At 35.8% G+C, this 16,669-nt stretch overlaps 1 protein-coding gene across 3 annotated transcripts in view; it reads left to right on the top strand.

Moving 5' to 3' along the window:
• The window catches only part of LOC142348399 (uncharacterized), a 106,392-nt gene extending 93,499 nt beyond the window's left edge, over positions 1 to 12,893 (top strand). For all 3 annotated transcript variants that reach the window (XM_075399738.1, XM_075399739.1, XM_075399740.1), the window contains exon 10: positions 11,905 to 12,893. In XM_075399738.1, the coding sequence (XP_075255853.1) occupies positions 11,905 to 12,224 (320 nt within the window). In that variant the 3' untranslated portion in view covers positions 12,225 to 12,893. The remainder of the gene's footprint in view (positions 1 to 11,904) is intronic.
• The last annotated feature ends 3,776 nt before the right edge of the window (positions 12,894 to 16,669 follow it).

Below are 16,669 nucleotides of genomic sequence, written 5' to 3' on the forward strand. Positions count from 1 at the left end.
TTTATACAGGGAATTACTCCCCACTATCTGAGGATTCTAAAACACTATAATATGTACCTTAAATCCACTGTTTTGTGGTACCGAAAATTGGGTCACCCATGATAGCCCGAAAATTCGGACTATTTCAACTTTGAACATTAATAACTTTTTGATTAGGCCGATTTGGGAAACCAACCAAATACTGCAAGCAAGAGGGGTTCAGTGCTAACAAAATGCGACCACTCCCGTTTAATTTGGTCCAGTACTTTAGGAGATATTAACAAAATACTGATCTGTACCCCATTTTTTGGGCTAAAATCGAAGCCCAAGATCTCCGGATCCGACGCAAAACAACGTGAAAGAGCGTTCCCGGCGTATTTGTGGGTGTAATTCTGGTCCACATCCACGTTCTAGGTTACGGCAAACCTTCATGGTGAGGTGGGAAAAAAATTCCCACCTCACCATGAAGGTTATGATGTTTTGGGTGTTTTGCCACAAACAACATCAACAGAAATTTGATGAAATCGTGAAAAAAGAAAAATTGTTGAATTGACCCCATTATTTGATTTCATTAGCTTGAACAACTTAAATGGTGTCTAGAAAACACAAAACGCACGCCCAAAACTTGTTCAATTGCGCAAAACACCACTCAGCCATGAAAATTGAGAAGAGATTGGCCAAAATCGAGGTTCGGCGCATACAGGGCAAAAGTTGACCTTCTCAACTCAATAAAACCATATGAAATATATATATGGGGACACTCCCCACTATCTGAGGAAACTAACGAACCCATATATGTATGGTTACTCGGGTATTGTGGCGTACCAAAACTTGGATGGACACCAAGATGACCTAAAACTGCTACTTTTCGCAATTTTGTCCTTGAATAACTTCTAGACAAGGGCGTGTGAGCGTAATTACTACTCATCAAAGGCAAAAGGGTCTGATACAGACTAAAATGTATCATAGGTACAATATCGTCAATGCACGACGACGTTCAATTGCTCAAAACAACACTCAACCATAAAATTTGAGAAAGGATTTTAATTTTCGGCATTCATCATTAAATTAGTGTTCTAAAGAAAATTTTCAGGAATGTGACTAGCCATTTCAGAAAAGAACGTCTTAACAGCAACAGATTAAGCCATTTATCACTCGTTTTGGTCAAAATTTGAATGAGAAATTCAATAATGACCAAAATTGACCCCAAATGACCAAAAATTGCAATTTTTCTCAAAGTTTGGACATAGATAACTTTTTGCAGGTATTGATTCAGAAATACAACTAACAACAGCAATCAAGAAAGTTTCAGTAGCAACAAAACGCGCCTATGCGCGTTAAATTTGGTACAGTAGTTTTTGAGAAATCAGCAAAGCACTTAAACGTACCCCATTTTTTCGCTATAAGCAAAGCCCGAGTTCTTGATAAAAATGCGCAAAGCGGCTTGAAACATCACTTGCCGAGTGTTTCTGGACGCAAGTTTAGTGCACTGCCGAGGGAAAAAAACTACAGTCAACACGTAAGGATAAAAACAGTTTTTGTGAGATGATCTTTTGGGTGGCCCACTTTAACCCACTTTTTGCGATTCATTGTGTTTTCTCTATAACTATGCCTTGAAAAAGGGTTAAAAGATGTCCAAATCAAAAAGGGCAGCTCGTTATGAATCACAGCTAAAGAGTCAGCCGTTGTAAGTCATCTTAGAGCAACATTTGTTGATGTGGCTACTTCGGCTTTTCAGTCTGTGTTGTAGTTCAATATGTTTTAGCAGGTTCTCCGTAAAAATTCTGTCAAAAACTTGTCAAAAAAAAGATTTTAATCAATTTATCCGTATATTTGTGTAAATTCACTTAGGAGAAGCAAGTCAAAACGTTAGAAGAACTTTTTCCTTGCTTTTCCGGTTATGAAACTCAAAAACAAATACTATTGTCAAAACAGAAAGAAGTGATTCCTCTTTATCAAATAAAAACTTCAGGTCGTGGCTCCGGTTAGAGTTATTCATAAATATAAGGATCAAAAGCCACTAACTGCTGAAAATCAACTTGACTGACAAATTACAGTCAACACATAAGGATAAAAACAGTTTTTGTGAGAGGATCTTTTAGGTGGCCCACTTTACCCCACTTTTTGCGATTCATTGTGTTTTCTCTACAACTATGCCTTGAAAAAGGGTTAAAAGATGACCAAATCAAGAATCGCAGCTCGTTATGAATCACAGCTAAAAAGTTAGCCGTTGTAAGTCATCTTAGAGCAACATTTGTTGATGTGGCTATTTCGTCTTTTCAGTCTAGGTTGTAGTTCAATATGTTTCAGCAGGTTCTCCGTAAAAATTCTGTCAAAAACTTGTCAAAAAAAGATTTTATTCAATTTATCCGTACATTTGCGTGAATTGACTAAGATGAAGCAAGTCAAAACGCTGAAAGAACTTTTTCCTTGCTTTTCCGGTTATGAAACTCAAAAATAAATACTATTGTCAAAACAGAAAGAAGTGATTCCTCTTTATCAAATAAAAACTTCAGGTCGTGGCTCCGGTTAGAGTTATTCATAAATATAAGGCTCAAAGGCCACTAACTGCTGAAAATCAACTTGACTGACAAATTACAGTCAACACATAAGGATAAAAACAGTTTTTGTGAGAGGATCTTTTAGGTGGCCCACTTTACCCCACTTTTTGGGATTCATTGTGTTTTCTCTACAACTATGCCTTGAAAAAGGGTTAAAAGATGATCAAATCAAGAATGGCAGCTCGTCATGACTCACAGCTAAAGATTTAGCCGTTGTAAGTCCTCTTAGAGCAACATTTGTTGATGTGGCTATTTCGTCTTTTCAGTCTAGGTTGTAGTTCAATATGTTTCAGCAGGTTCTCCGTAAAAATTCTGTCAAAAACTTGTCAAAAAAAGATTTTATTCAATTTATCCGTACATTTGCGTGAATTGACTAAGATGAAGCAAGTCAAAACGCTGGGAAAACTTTTTCCTTGCTTTTCCGGTTATGAAACTCAAAAACAAATACTATTGTCAAAACAGAAAGAAGTGATTCCTCTTTATCAAATAAAAAATTCAGGTCGTGGCTCCGGTTAGAGTTATTCATAAATATAAGGCTCAAAGGCCACTAACTGCTGAAAATCAACTTGACTGACAAATTACAGTCAACACATAAGGATAAAAACAGTTTTTGTGAGATGATCTTTTGGGTGGCCCACTTTAACCCACTTTTTGCGATTCATTGTGTTTTCTCTATAACTATGCCTTGAAAAAGGGTTAAAAGATGACCAAATCAAGAATGGCAGCTCGTTATGAATCACAGCTAAAGAGTCGGCCGTTGTAAGTCATCTTACAGCAACATTTGCTGATGTGGCTATTTCGGCTTTTCAGTCTGGTTTGTAGTTTATTATGTCGTAGCAGGTTCTCCGTAAAAATTCTGTCAAAAATTTGTCAAAAAAAGATTTTATTTAATTTATCCGTACAATTGTGTAAATTCACTTAGATGAAGCAAGTCAAAACGCTGGAAGAACTTTTTCCTTGCTTTTCCGGTTATGAAACTCAAAAACAAATACTATTGTCAAAACAGAAAGAAGTGATTCCTCTTTATCAAATAAAAAAATCAGGTCGTGGCTCCGGTTAGAGTTATTCATAAATATAAGGCTCAAAGGCCACTAACTGCTGAAAATCAACTTGACTGACAAATTACAGTCAACACATAAGGATAAAAACAGTTTTTGTGAGATGATCTTTTGGGTGGCCCACTTTAACCCACTTTTTGCGATTCATTGTGTTTTCTCTATAACTATGCCTTGAAAAAGGGTTAAAAGATGACCAAATCAAGAATGGCAGCTTGTTATGAATCACAGCTAAAGAGTCGGCCGTTGTAAGTCATCTTACAGCAACATTTGCTGATGTGGCTATTTCGGCTTTTCAGTCTGGTTTGTAGTTTATTATGTCGTAGCAGGTTCTCCGTAAAAATTCTGTCAAAAATTTGTCAAAAAAAGATTTTATTTAATTTATCCGTACAATTGTGTAAATTCACTTAGATGAAGCAAGTCAAAACGCTGGAAGAACTTTTTCCTTGCTTTTCCGGTTATGAAACTCAAAAATAAATACTATTGTCAAAACAGAAAGAAGTGATTCCTCTTTATCAAATAAAAACTTCAGGTCGTGGCTCCGGTTAGAGTTATTCATAAATATAAGGCTCAAAGGCCACTAACTGCTGAAAATCAACTTGACTGACAAATTACAGTCAACACATAAGGATAAAAACAGTTTTTGTGAGAGGATCTTTTAGGTGGCCCACTTTACCCCACTTTTTGGGATTCATTGTGTTTTCTCTACAACTATGCCTTGAAAAAGGGTTAAAAGATGACCAAATCAAGAATGGCAGCTCGTCATGACTCACAGCTAAAGATTTAGCCGTTATAAGTCATCTTAGAGCAACATTTGTTGATGTGGCTACTTCGGCTTTTCAGTCTGGGTTGTAGTTCAATATGTTTTAGCAGGTTCTCCGTAAAAATTCTGTCAAAAACTTGTCAAAAAAAGATTTGAATCAATTTACCCGTACATTTGTGTGAATTCACTTAAAAGAAGCAAGTCAAAACGCTGGGAAAACTTTTTCCTTGCTTTTCCGGTTATGAAACTCAAAAACAAATACTATTGTCAAAACAGAAAGAAGTGATTCCTCTTTATCAAATAAAAAATTCAGGTCGTGGCTCCGGTTAGAGTTATTCATAAATATAAGGCTCAAAAGCCACTAACTGCTAAAAATCAACTTGACTGACAAATTACAGTCAACACATAAGGATAAAAACAGTTTTTGTGAGAGGATCTTTTAGGTGGCCCACTTTACCCCACTTTTTGCGATTCATTGTGTTTTCTCTACAACTATGCCTTGAAAAAGGGTTAAAAGATGACCAAATCAAGAATCGCAGCTCGTTATGAATCACAGCTAAAAAGTTAGCCGTTGTAAGTCATCTTGGAGCAACATTTGTTGATGTGGCTATTTCGTCTTTTCAGTCTGGGTTGTAGTTCAATATGTTTCAGCAGGTTCTCCGTAAAAATTCTGTCAAAAATTTGTCAAAAAAAGATTTTATTTAATTTATCCGTACAATTGTGTAAATTCACTTAGATGAAGCAAGTCAAACCGCTGGAAGAACTTTTTCCTTGCTTTTCCGGTTATGAAACTCAAAAATAAATACTATTGTCAAAACAGAAAGAAGTGATTCCTCTTTATCAAATAAAAACTTCAGGTCGTGGCTCCGGTTAGAGTTATTCATAAATATAAGGCTCAAAGGCCACTAACTGCTGAAAATCAACTTGACTGACAAATTACAGTCAACACATAAGGATAAAAACAGTTTTTGTGAGAGGATCATTTAGGTGGCCCACTTTACCCCACTTTTTGCGATTCATTGTGTTTTCTCTACAACTATGCCTTGAAAAAGGGTTAAAAGATGACCAAATCAAGAATGGCAGCTCGTTATGAATCACAGCTAAAGAGTCGGCCGTTGTAAGTCATCTTAGAGCAACATTTGTTGATGTGGCTACTTCGGCTTTTCAGTCTGTGTTGTAGTTCAATATGTTTTAGCAGGTTCTTCGTAAAAATTCTGTCAAAAACTTGTCAAAAAAAATTTTATTCAATTTATCCGTACATTGGTGTGAATTCACTTAGAAGAAGCAAGTCAAAACGCCAGAAGAACTTATTCCTTGCTTTTCCGGTTATGAAACTCAAAAAAAAAACTATTGCCAAAACAGAAAGAAGTGATTCCTCTTTATCAAATAAAAACGTCAGGTCGTGGCTCTGGTCAGAGTTATTCATAAATATAAGGCTCAAAGGCCATTAAAGGCTAATATTCAGCTTGACTGACAAACTACAGTCAACACATAAGGATAAAAACAGTTTTTGTGAGAGGATCTTTTAGGTGGCCCACTTTACCCCACTTTTTGCGATTCATTGTGTTTTCTCTACAACTATGCCTTGAAAAAGGGTTAAAAGATGACCAAATCAAGAATGGCAGCTCGTTATGAATCACAGCTAAAGAGTCGGCCGTTGTAAGTCATCTTACAGCAACATTTGCTGATGTGGCTATTTCGGCTTTTCAGTCTGGTTTGTAGTTTATTATGTCGTAGCAGGTTCTCCGTAAAAATTCTGTCAAAAATTTGTCAAAAAAAGATTTTATTTAATTTATCCATACAATTGTGTAAATTCACTTAGATGAAGCAAGTCAAAACGCTGGAAGAACTTTTTCCTTGCTTTTCCGGTTATGAAACTCAAAAATAAATACTATTGTCAAAACAGAAAGAAGTGATTCCTCTTTATCAAATAAAAACTTCAGGTCGTGGCTCCGGTTAGAGTTATTCATAAATATAAGGCTCAAAGGCCACTAACTGCTGAAAATCAACTTGACTGACAAATTACAGTCAACACATAAGGATAAAAACAGTTTTTGTGAGAGGATCTTTTAGGTGGCCCACTTTACCCCACTTTTTGCGATTCATTGTGTTTTCTCTACAACTATGCCTTGAAAAAGGGTTAAAAGATGACCAAATCAAGAATGGCAGCTCGTTATGAATCACAGCTAAAGAGTCGGCCGTTGTAAGTCATCTTAGAGCAACATTTGTTGATGTGGCTACTTCGGCTTTTCAGTCTGTGTTGTAGTTCAATATGTTTTAGCAGGTTCTCCGTAAAAATTCTGTCAAAAACTTGTCAAAAAAAAGATTTTATTCCGTTTATCCGTACATTTGTGTGAATTCACTTAGGAGAAGCAAGTCAAAACGCCAGAAGAACTTTTTCCTTGCTTTTCCGGTTATGAAACTCAAAAATAAAAACTATTGTTGAATCAGAAAGAAGTGATTCCTCTTTACCAAATAAAAACGTCAGGTCGTGGCTCCGGTCAGAGTTATTCATAAATATAAGGCTCAAAGGCCAATAACTCCTCATATTCAGCTTGACTGACAAACTACAGTCAACACATAAGGATAAAAACAGTTTTTGTGAGAGGATGTTTTAGGTGGCACACTTTACCCCACTTTTTGCGATTCATTGTGTTTTCTCTACAACTATTCCTTGAAAAAGGGTTATAAGATGACCAAATCAAGAATGGCAGCTCGTTATGAAGCACAGCTAAAGATTTAGCCGTTGTAAGTCATCTTAGAGCAACATTTGCTGATGTGGCTATTTCGGCTTTTCAGTCTGGGTTGTAGTTCAATATGTTTTAGCAGGTTCTTCGTAAAAATTCTGTCAAAAACTTGTCAAAAAAAATTTTATTCAATTTATCCGTACATTGGTGTGATTTCACTTAGAAGAAGCAAGTCAAAACGCCAGAAGAACTTATTCCTTGCTTTTCCGGTTATGAAACTCAAAAAAAAAACTATTGCCAAAACAGAAAGAAGTGATTCCTCTTTATCAAATAAAAACGTCAGGTCGTGGCTCTGGTCAGAGTTATTCATAAATATAAGGCTCAAAGGCCATTAAAGGCTAATATTCAGCTTGACTGACAAACTACAGTCAACACATAAGGATAAAAACAGTTTTTGTGAGAGGATCTTTTAGGTGGCCCACTTTACCCCACTTTTTGCGATTCATTGTGTTTTCTCTACAACTATGCCTTGAAAAAGGGTTAAAAGATGACCAAATCAAGAATGGCAGCTCGTTATGAATCACAGCTAAAGAGTCGGCCGTTGTAAGTCATCTTACAGCAACATTTGCTGATGTGGCTATTTCGACTTTTCACTCTGGTTTGTAGTTTATTATGTCGTAGCAGGTTCTCCGTAAAAATTCTGTCAAAAATTTGTCAAAAAAAGATTTTATTTTTTTTATCCATACAATTGTGTAAATTCACTTAGAAGAAGCAAGTCAAAACGCTAAAAGGACTTTTTTTGCTTTTCCGGTTATGAAACTCAAAAATAAATACTATTGTCAAATCAGAAAGAGGTGATTCCTCTTTATCAAATAAAAACGTCAGGTCGTGGCTCCGGTCAGAGTTATTCATAAATATGACGCTCAAAGGCCATTAACTGCTAATATTCAGCTTGACTGACAAACTACAGTCAATACATAAGGATAAAAACAGTTTTTGTGAGAGGATCTTTTAGGTGGCCCACTTTACCCCACTTTTTGCGTTTCATTGTGTTTTCTCTACAACTATTCCTTGAAAAAGGGTTAAAAGAAGACCAAATCAAGAATGGCAGCTTGTTATGAATCACAGATAAAAAGTTAGCCGTTGTTAGCCGTTGTAAGGTTGCATTATTCAAGAAGCTTTTTGAACCTATAACTCTTGAGTGCGCTACATCTACGTTGAACACATTATCCATTGAATTTTTAAAATCTTTTTATTGGGCTGTTTTTGTTGGGTGTTTAGTCCATTGAAATCACCATTGACTTCACGTATAGTACATTGAAATAACCAGATTCTCTTTTTAAATGACAAAAAAATGCACTTTACACCCAACTTTTTCAATTTAAAGTATTATCTTTGGCTTTAATCACTAAAAAGAGCCCAATGTAGCATGAAATTATCACGGATAGATCAGCAGTCTGTTCTAAAGGAAATAAGGACGAGGAAAAAATCTGAATTTTCTATAAAAATTGCTTCATTTCCTCATACATTCATTCACACGAAAAATCGTGTAATTTTTCATCACACGAGGAAAATTTTCTCGTGTGAAATCACACGAGACGCATTTTTCACACGAAAAATCGTGTGATTTTTCATCACACGAGAAAAAATCGTGTGATTTCACACGAGAGAGTTTTAGAGTGTTGTGTTGACTTAAGTGAGAGGGCGTCAAACACTAAGAACTGCCGATCAGTCATGTCCTTTAAACAATTTCGCTCAACTGCATATTTAGAGACTATAGTAAACTGCAAGGCTCTGAGAGACCTAATGACCTCCGAGAATGTTCTTCCGGTTTTTGTCGTCGAAAATTATAATCGTCTGACAAAAAAAAACGATTAGACGAAATGTTGGTTCTACTAAAAATTGCATCTAAAAGTTCAGAAGAACTAGCATAACTCCCATGGAGTTCGTTTGAGAGTAATTCGTAACAAAAGCAAAAAAAAGGCAAAAGAATAACCAAATCGCAAAATTACATGGTCAATTCCATGTCTGTGGAAAACATTTTCAGTAACATTCTGATTAATAGCCGCCCTCATCTTCTCAGCCGGCTATTATAGGGCTCCTATTTTTTTTACAATTCAAAGAATTTGAATTGTATTGGGGCGCTGTCTCTTTATTACGACTCGAAGAGGAGTATTGGAGAAGTCCTTTTTTTAGTCAATTTTATTGGAGTGATTTATGGAGCGGGAAATGAAACGCGTGAAAAAAAATTGGAGTACTTTTGGTGCTGAACAAAAGTGAAGAGCGGAGCGAAGAGAGAGAGAGAGAGAGAGAGAGAGAGAGAGAGAGAGAGAGAGTGATTTTTGTTCATACCGCTGTTTTTGAGAGAGCGAAAAATTGATGTGTGAAAAAATTTTCTCTAAGCGAGAGAAATTTTTTTGTTCACGTGCGACATTTGAAAGCAGTTTTTTGCAACTTTTGATGGTTATGAGGTTCGGTTATGATAAGGTATTATATTTAGGCTGGTTTTGATAGGAATTAAAGTAGTTAATTTGAGTTTAATGCTAATTTGGAGGTTTTTGATCAGTTTTGCTGATTTTCAGACGAAATTTAATGATTTTTTGCCTGTTTTTTTTTTGTTTTAATGCTTTAAGTGGGATTTGAATAGAAGCCTGTTACTTAAGGAATGATCAGGTACCAATTGACAAAAGTTTTCTTGATACAAATTATTTTTTTTCTAGAAAAATTGACAGAAAAATTGAGAAAACCTTTTTTCTTAATATTTTTTGCTTTTTTTTCTTTTTTTTCAAATCTTAGACAAGTTTCTTAGCCTATAATGACTTGCTCATTGTTTTGCAAGATTTTCATTGCTCTAGTTGCAAACGAACTTTACTCGGCTTTATGTTTCCTTGTACTATTAAAAGAAAACTCATTAAGTTTTTCTAGTTTTTTTGTTCAATTTGTTTTTGAATGCCGTTTCTACGCTTCCTTAAATTTTCTATGACATTTGTGGAGGTTCAGTATTCACAATAGTTGTTCTAATTGTTAAGTCATAAGTATGGGCAACTTTCTCCTTCGAGTAGTTTCCGGAATTCTTCCGGATATGTTTTTTTTAAAGATCTGTTCACACATTTTCATGATTTTTGAAGTCAAATTGGAGTAGTGATTTTGGTCACGCCGGAACAGGAAATGGAGCGAAAAAGCGAGTGGTTTTGTGGCGTGAAATTTTTTCGCTCTATTTTTAAAGTAGAGTGAGAAAATGGTGTTGGAACAAAAATTCGCTTTCTCGCTAGTGGTTTTTTGTTCACATGCGGCAATTTCACTTTGATTTTCACTGTTTTTCTCGATTTTTTTGCATCAGGTTTTTTCTAAATGGTTTTCCCAATCCATTAATAGCTCATTCTAGGCCTAGTTTTTTGTGTGAACCAAATTCTCATTTCTCGCTAGTGGTGTTTTGTTCACATGCGGCATTTTGACACCGATTTTTTGTTTTTTTTTTAATTTTTTTATCTGATTTCTTTTAGAAATGGTTTTCCCAATTCACTCATAGTCCGTTATAATTCATTTATTGTTTAGTCAAAAAAAATTCTTGGAATTGTACGTCAGGACTTGTCCGGCTATGTTTTTTGCTTCGTCGAATAAAAAAAAATGTTTTGCTTTACCTCATTTTGCCACTTTTTCAACATTTTGCGTGATATCTTTTTGACTTCTCTAGGCTAGTTTCTCTCTTCTCTCATTTTGCTAAAAGTGATTTTGAACATCAGTTGCTCAGCAAAGCAATTCAAAATGAACAGAGTCAGTATAAAAAATTGAAGTCTGAAGTAGAAACGGGATAAACCCATAAAGCCCAATTTTAGATGCCCGCTATTTGAACGTCGTTCCTATAAGTCTTAGTTACCATCTCTAATGCTTATTGGTATTGATAGTAGCCCCTGTTGCCTCTCTCTAAAAAACAGAAGTACGTTATGTTAAGCTACGAAATGCCATCAAAATAAATCGGACTTATGTTTTTGTACAAAAATTTTTTTTTTCAATATAATCTTTTCTTTCAATCCCAATCATGCTTATTGGAATCAACGGCGGCTATTTTCCGGCAATCTCGCGGGTATGTTTTTCGTTTTCCTAAAATTTTATCTGGATCTATTGGAAATCGATAGAACAATGGATTCCCTAAGCTCTAAAATGACAAAAATACTTACCAAGAAAATTTCATATAGGAGTTTCTGCCAATGTAAGTTGAATCCATTTGAAATCTCCTCATCTCAATCATGAAATTCTTGAATTCACAATGCAGAACAGATTTCACGTGGAGCTCCTCTTACTTCTACTTATAGAAAACAGTCAGAAATTTTTCCTGGATTTTCTTGGTCAATAATTTTTTCATTGTTATGCATTTGAAGCATTTAAAGTTTTATCGATTTGCAGTCTGTCCGTATAAAAATAGAAGAAAGCAAAAATTGTAAGATTACTGAAGATACCCATCGAAAACAAGCTGTCTACTTTGTATTATTTCCTTATTTGTACGTCTACTTTTGTTAATGAGTCTATAATGGCTACAAACTTTGTTTGAAAAGCAGTTAATCACTTTTATGAGCTTTGCATCCCTTTTTGCTGAGACTTTTATATTTTCTGACTGCAAAAATATCTAGGAGATCTCTATTTGAAAAGTCCAGGCCTGGTTGATTTCGCGGACGCTTTTCTTTTACTTCCACATTAATTCTCATTATACTGACAATAAGAGCTTCAGTTTTTCATTGTTTACGATATGAAACAACAAATTGGTCGTTTTAAGTGCAAGTTGTCTATTTGAAAGAGCTTCTCCACCTGTGTTGGCTCGCTCGTTCTCAATAAAGTGAAATGCATTTATTGATTAATTTCAGCCCAGCATAGAGGGAAGGCTATTATACATTCGGATGCATGCTTAATTGTATATCAACATGGCTGCTCACGATTTGTGCCTCAACACCCCTCTGTTCATTTCAACAGGGAGGAGCTGTTTGGAATTCAAGATGAGAAATTCTATCGGAGAATTGACGCTGAAAGATTTGGTGTCTATTCGTACCATTATCGTGAGTGTAACTCTAGCAGTGAAGATTGCTGCAGTCATAGTGGAGGATTAGCCGATTATTATCACCCCAAAAATGAACAAATGCTTCTTGATCGTGTTTACAAAGCAACATCACGTCTATTCGGAACATGAAGAACGTGCTGTAATTTCTGAAATGAAAGTGCTGTAATTTGAAAGGCTGTTCAGCAAATATTGCAGTTGACTTTAGAATATTTTTGATCTGTTTGATTTGAAATGAAGCTCTGACCAAAATGTGGACAATTTTGAAACCTGCTACTTCAGTACCCCTCGTTCAAGCTATTAGCAAAAGTTGGCAATAATCAACGTGCATAGTATGTTCTATTCATAATAGCTGCTGACGTCAAGATAAAACCAGTCTGATTTTTTTCAAGCGAAAATCAATTCAAAGAACGATCTATTATAATGGCCAATTATGACCCTCGCCTAGGATGTTTCAAAGCGTCCATGGTCTCATTTGTGGGTATAACGAACAATGGATTGATTGTACAATTGGTACAAAATCCGAAATCGAAGATCGTTGACAAGTTTTTGCGAGTACAGAGCTGATACGGAAATCCGATTATCAGAGTTTCTCATTATCCAGAGCATTTTAAACTTCAGCTTCAATAATTGAAAGTTTTATTCAGTTTTTATTTACTCATCCGATAATTTGTTATTATATATTATATTGATAAATTATCATGTACAATAATCAACTTATAGTTATATTCAACGTTTCCGTTAATTTGAGTTCTTATTTGAATTTTACGGCTGTCACTCACAATTTTAATTCAGTTTTTGTTGCGCGATAAATTGAGACGACTTATTAATAAAATAAATTCAGCGAGTGCTAATAAAAATGTTTGGCACCTTTGTTGTATTACATTATTTTGTGGTGGGACGAAGTCATGTCTCAATTTTTTGAATTCAGTAGTTGAATATTGTTGCAATGAACTGCAAAGCTTAGATGTCTAAATGTATTATAAAAAACTAACTCTATTTCAACTTTGTTTAAGAAAATCTGAAACATTTAATTGAAATAAGCATTTCGTTGATTTTTTATGCTAGAAATTAATTATTAAATCAACAATTTTTATTGTCTTAGATTAGAACAAACTAAAAACCTGTTTTTATTTAAAAAAAAAACTGGTAAAAACTCGGGTCAAGGTGTCAGCAGCTGTAAGCGGATATTTTTGTAAAAATGTGCAAAAATTATTTAAGATTTGTGCTGGTTGCGTTGAAAATTGGACAACAGGTGCTGAATCCACTGAAATGAAACCTTTCTGCACATATCAGCACATTTATTACACAAAACAAGCATTTGACACAAGATAAGCATCTTAGCACTTCTGAAAAATTTGGAATTTGGCGGATTCAGTGCTTTTTTTATAACTCTACGCAGAACTTTACCTCTCACTATTGCTTATCACGTAGTCAGCGTGTACATATCAAAAAACTGTGTACTCTGTGTGTAGAGAACACGTTTCTAGTAACGTAAATTCAGTAAGATAATGTTAAGTTTAGTCTCTTTCATCGGAAAGTTACTGTTTTGCACGTGTTATTTGGACGAAGTCAATTGACCACTTTTTTGGCGGTAAGAAATGATAAAAAATCATTTGTCGCATTCTCAAATTTTCTAAAGCGCTTAGTTCAAACATTCGAACACCTTGGCTTCCAGGCAGACCTTCAGAGTTCCACATTGCTCAAAAAAGCGAAAGAAAAAGTGCCCTACAATATTGTGTTGAAATGGACTGAACATAGGCTCACAACAACAGCTGAACCAGCGTCATTTCGTTCCTTTCAAAATTTTTTAAAACTTCATGCTCAAATTTACGATATCATCAATCGCGAGCAAACCTTTACGTCATTTAGACAACAACAAAACAACATAGACATAGAATGTAAACCGTCATTACAAATAAATAACCAAAACTTATTTGGCAAAGACAATTCTAGCGCTGTTTTGCAGCCGGCAATTAAACCACAAATAACTTTTTTCTAATAGGGAGCGGTCATCCTCCGTAACTATCTCAAACAACACAAAAACTAACGGAAAACAGCAAAACAACCGACATTGCCCCCATTGCAATAATAACCATTTTATGGCAACTTGTCCGGACTACCAAAAGCAATCACCACAAGATTGATATAAAATTGTTATCAAAAACAAATTGTGCACGAATTGTTCGAGCAATAATTATCTCCGACAAAATTGTTCTCCACAAAAAAACTGCCAGTCCTGCAACGGACGACATCATTCTACTCTACAAGAACCTTCAAAACAAGTGAAACGGCCGCCAACAGCATTCTCCACAGGATCTGCTCCATTTGTTCCTGCACAACATTCATCAAATGAAGTGTCACCAGGCCACAACAAACAATCTTTTGGTAAAACGAAAGAGTCAAATACTCAGAGAAGTACCCTCGATTCTCCTTCAAATAATCAAAGCTTCTGCGTAATCAAAAAGCCGTCTCCTCCGAGAGACTGGCTTGAACAGCTACAGCTGATGCTGTTGTCCTTTGTTACGTATGCACTCATAGATCATGGCAGCCAGTTCACTTTCTTGCTTGACACCATAGCAAACTTTCTAGCACTTCCTTGCGAATCGCAGACATCAACTACACTCCAATACGTGAATACCCAGAACGAAATGCTACTCTCAAAGATAACAGCGCCATTCATTATCACTCCATATAACTCATTGAGACAAATCTTTGAGATATCTCGTGCATGCAGCACGCCAGCAATGAACGTCACACCATCCAACGTATTTGAGTTGAATCAAATATGTGACACGTTTAATAATCTCCGCCACATCCATTTCCCTCAGGTTGCTGGTGGCAAAATTGGAGCCCTCTTAGGTGTAAACACTTTCGCTTACACTCATCCAATCGAAGTAATACCCAGAAACATAAATCAACCTCAAATTTTGGTGTGAAAACATATCTCGGATGGACATTAGCTGGGGAGTATGAGACTTCTCTCAATCCTTCCGAATCTACATTTAGACATCTTTCAACAACAACCAAACCATTTATTTATCATGTTTCAAGACAGCAGACGGAAGAACCACATTTAAGCTTATTAGTTGAGCAAATCTGGAAAATTGAACGTGAAGGAGCCCAAGCAAACAGTTTTGTTCTTTCAGATGAAGACAATGATGCCTTAATGGTTTTTCGGAAAACTATCCAGCATAACTCAGAGAGATATGAAATTGGTTTTCCCTGGAAAACGCTTTGCCTTTTTGAGAACAATTATTACTGTGCTCTTAATCAGCTTCGGTGCTTGGGGAAAAGACTAAGTAATAATCCAACGCTGAAAGAAAAATACGATCAAACGCTTTCAACAGACTTAATCAAAAATAACCTAAAACCAGTCGAATTGACAGAAATTGAACCTAAAAAATATGGTACCTGCCTCATCATTCTGTTCGAAATCCAAACAAACCGGGAAAAATCCGACGGGTGGCAAATGCCGCTTCAAAGTATCGGGGACAGTCATTGAACAGCAACCTCCTAACAGGACCAGATCTCTTGAACAGCTTACTTGCCATACTGCTACGTTTTTGTGAGCATCCAGTTCCAATCCTTGCCAATATTGAAAGTATGTTCATGCAAATTGCTGTCAAACAAAAAGATCAATCAGCACTTCGCTTTCTCTGGTCGAAAAACAACTTTATAATGCAATATCAGTTCACTCGCTTGATTTTTGGGACAATTTTTTTGCAACAATTGGGGCAACAATTTTTTTGCCTTCAATGGCCCTCTTTTTCCTAAATCAATGTGCTAAAGACAATGCAGAAAATTTTCCCAAAGCATTTTCAGCAATAACGAAACAATTTTATAATGACGACTACGTTTATTCGCTGCCCACTATCACTGAAGCGAAAAACACTGTAATGCAAGTCAAAGAGTTCAACGAGGGGGTTTCAAATTGACCAAGTTGTTATCTAATTGTCCTGAAGTGCTTGAACGAATTCCATGTGACAACTTAGACGATTCAAAAGATTTCACTCGCGTATTAGGACAAAAATGGAATTTCGTTGATGATAAATTTTTCATAAAACCATTGGAAGAATTTCCAAAGAATACAGCAATGTATACACAAAGAAAACTTTTCAGTCTTGTAGCGTCGATTTTTGACCCCATCGGTATTGCGTCACCGGCGACTACACCCTTCAACGTTGTATTGTAACAAATTTGGCAACTTGGTTTGAAATGGGACACACCGCTACCTGAGAAAATACATAAACCACTGCAAAAAATACTAAACAGCTATTTCGGATAACCCACCATTGAACACTCGCGAGCACTTAATTTTCTTGCAAGTTCACAGGAAATTGAACATCAATTGCACATCTTTGTTGATGCCTCTACTTGTGCTATTGCAGCAATGATTTATCTACGGAGTTATGACAATAACACCAAACAAACACAAGCCAGCTTCATAATCAGTAAATGCAAAGTAACTCCTTTAAAATTGTTGAGCGTTCCAAAACTTGAGCTTGAGGCCGCAATAATCGGGATACGACTACTCAAAACAGTTCAAAAAGAGACAACACTCAAGATACACGATA

The sequence above is a fragment of the Convolutriloba macropyga genome, chromosome 10, assembly GCF_964194025.1.
Source record: "Convolutriloba macropyga chromosome 10, txConMacr16.3, whole genome shotgun sequence".
Lineage (NCBI taxonomy): Eukaryota > Metazoa > Xenacoelomorpha > Acoela > Convolutidae > Convolutriloba > Convolutriloba macropyga.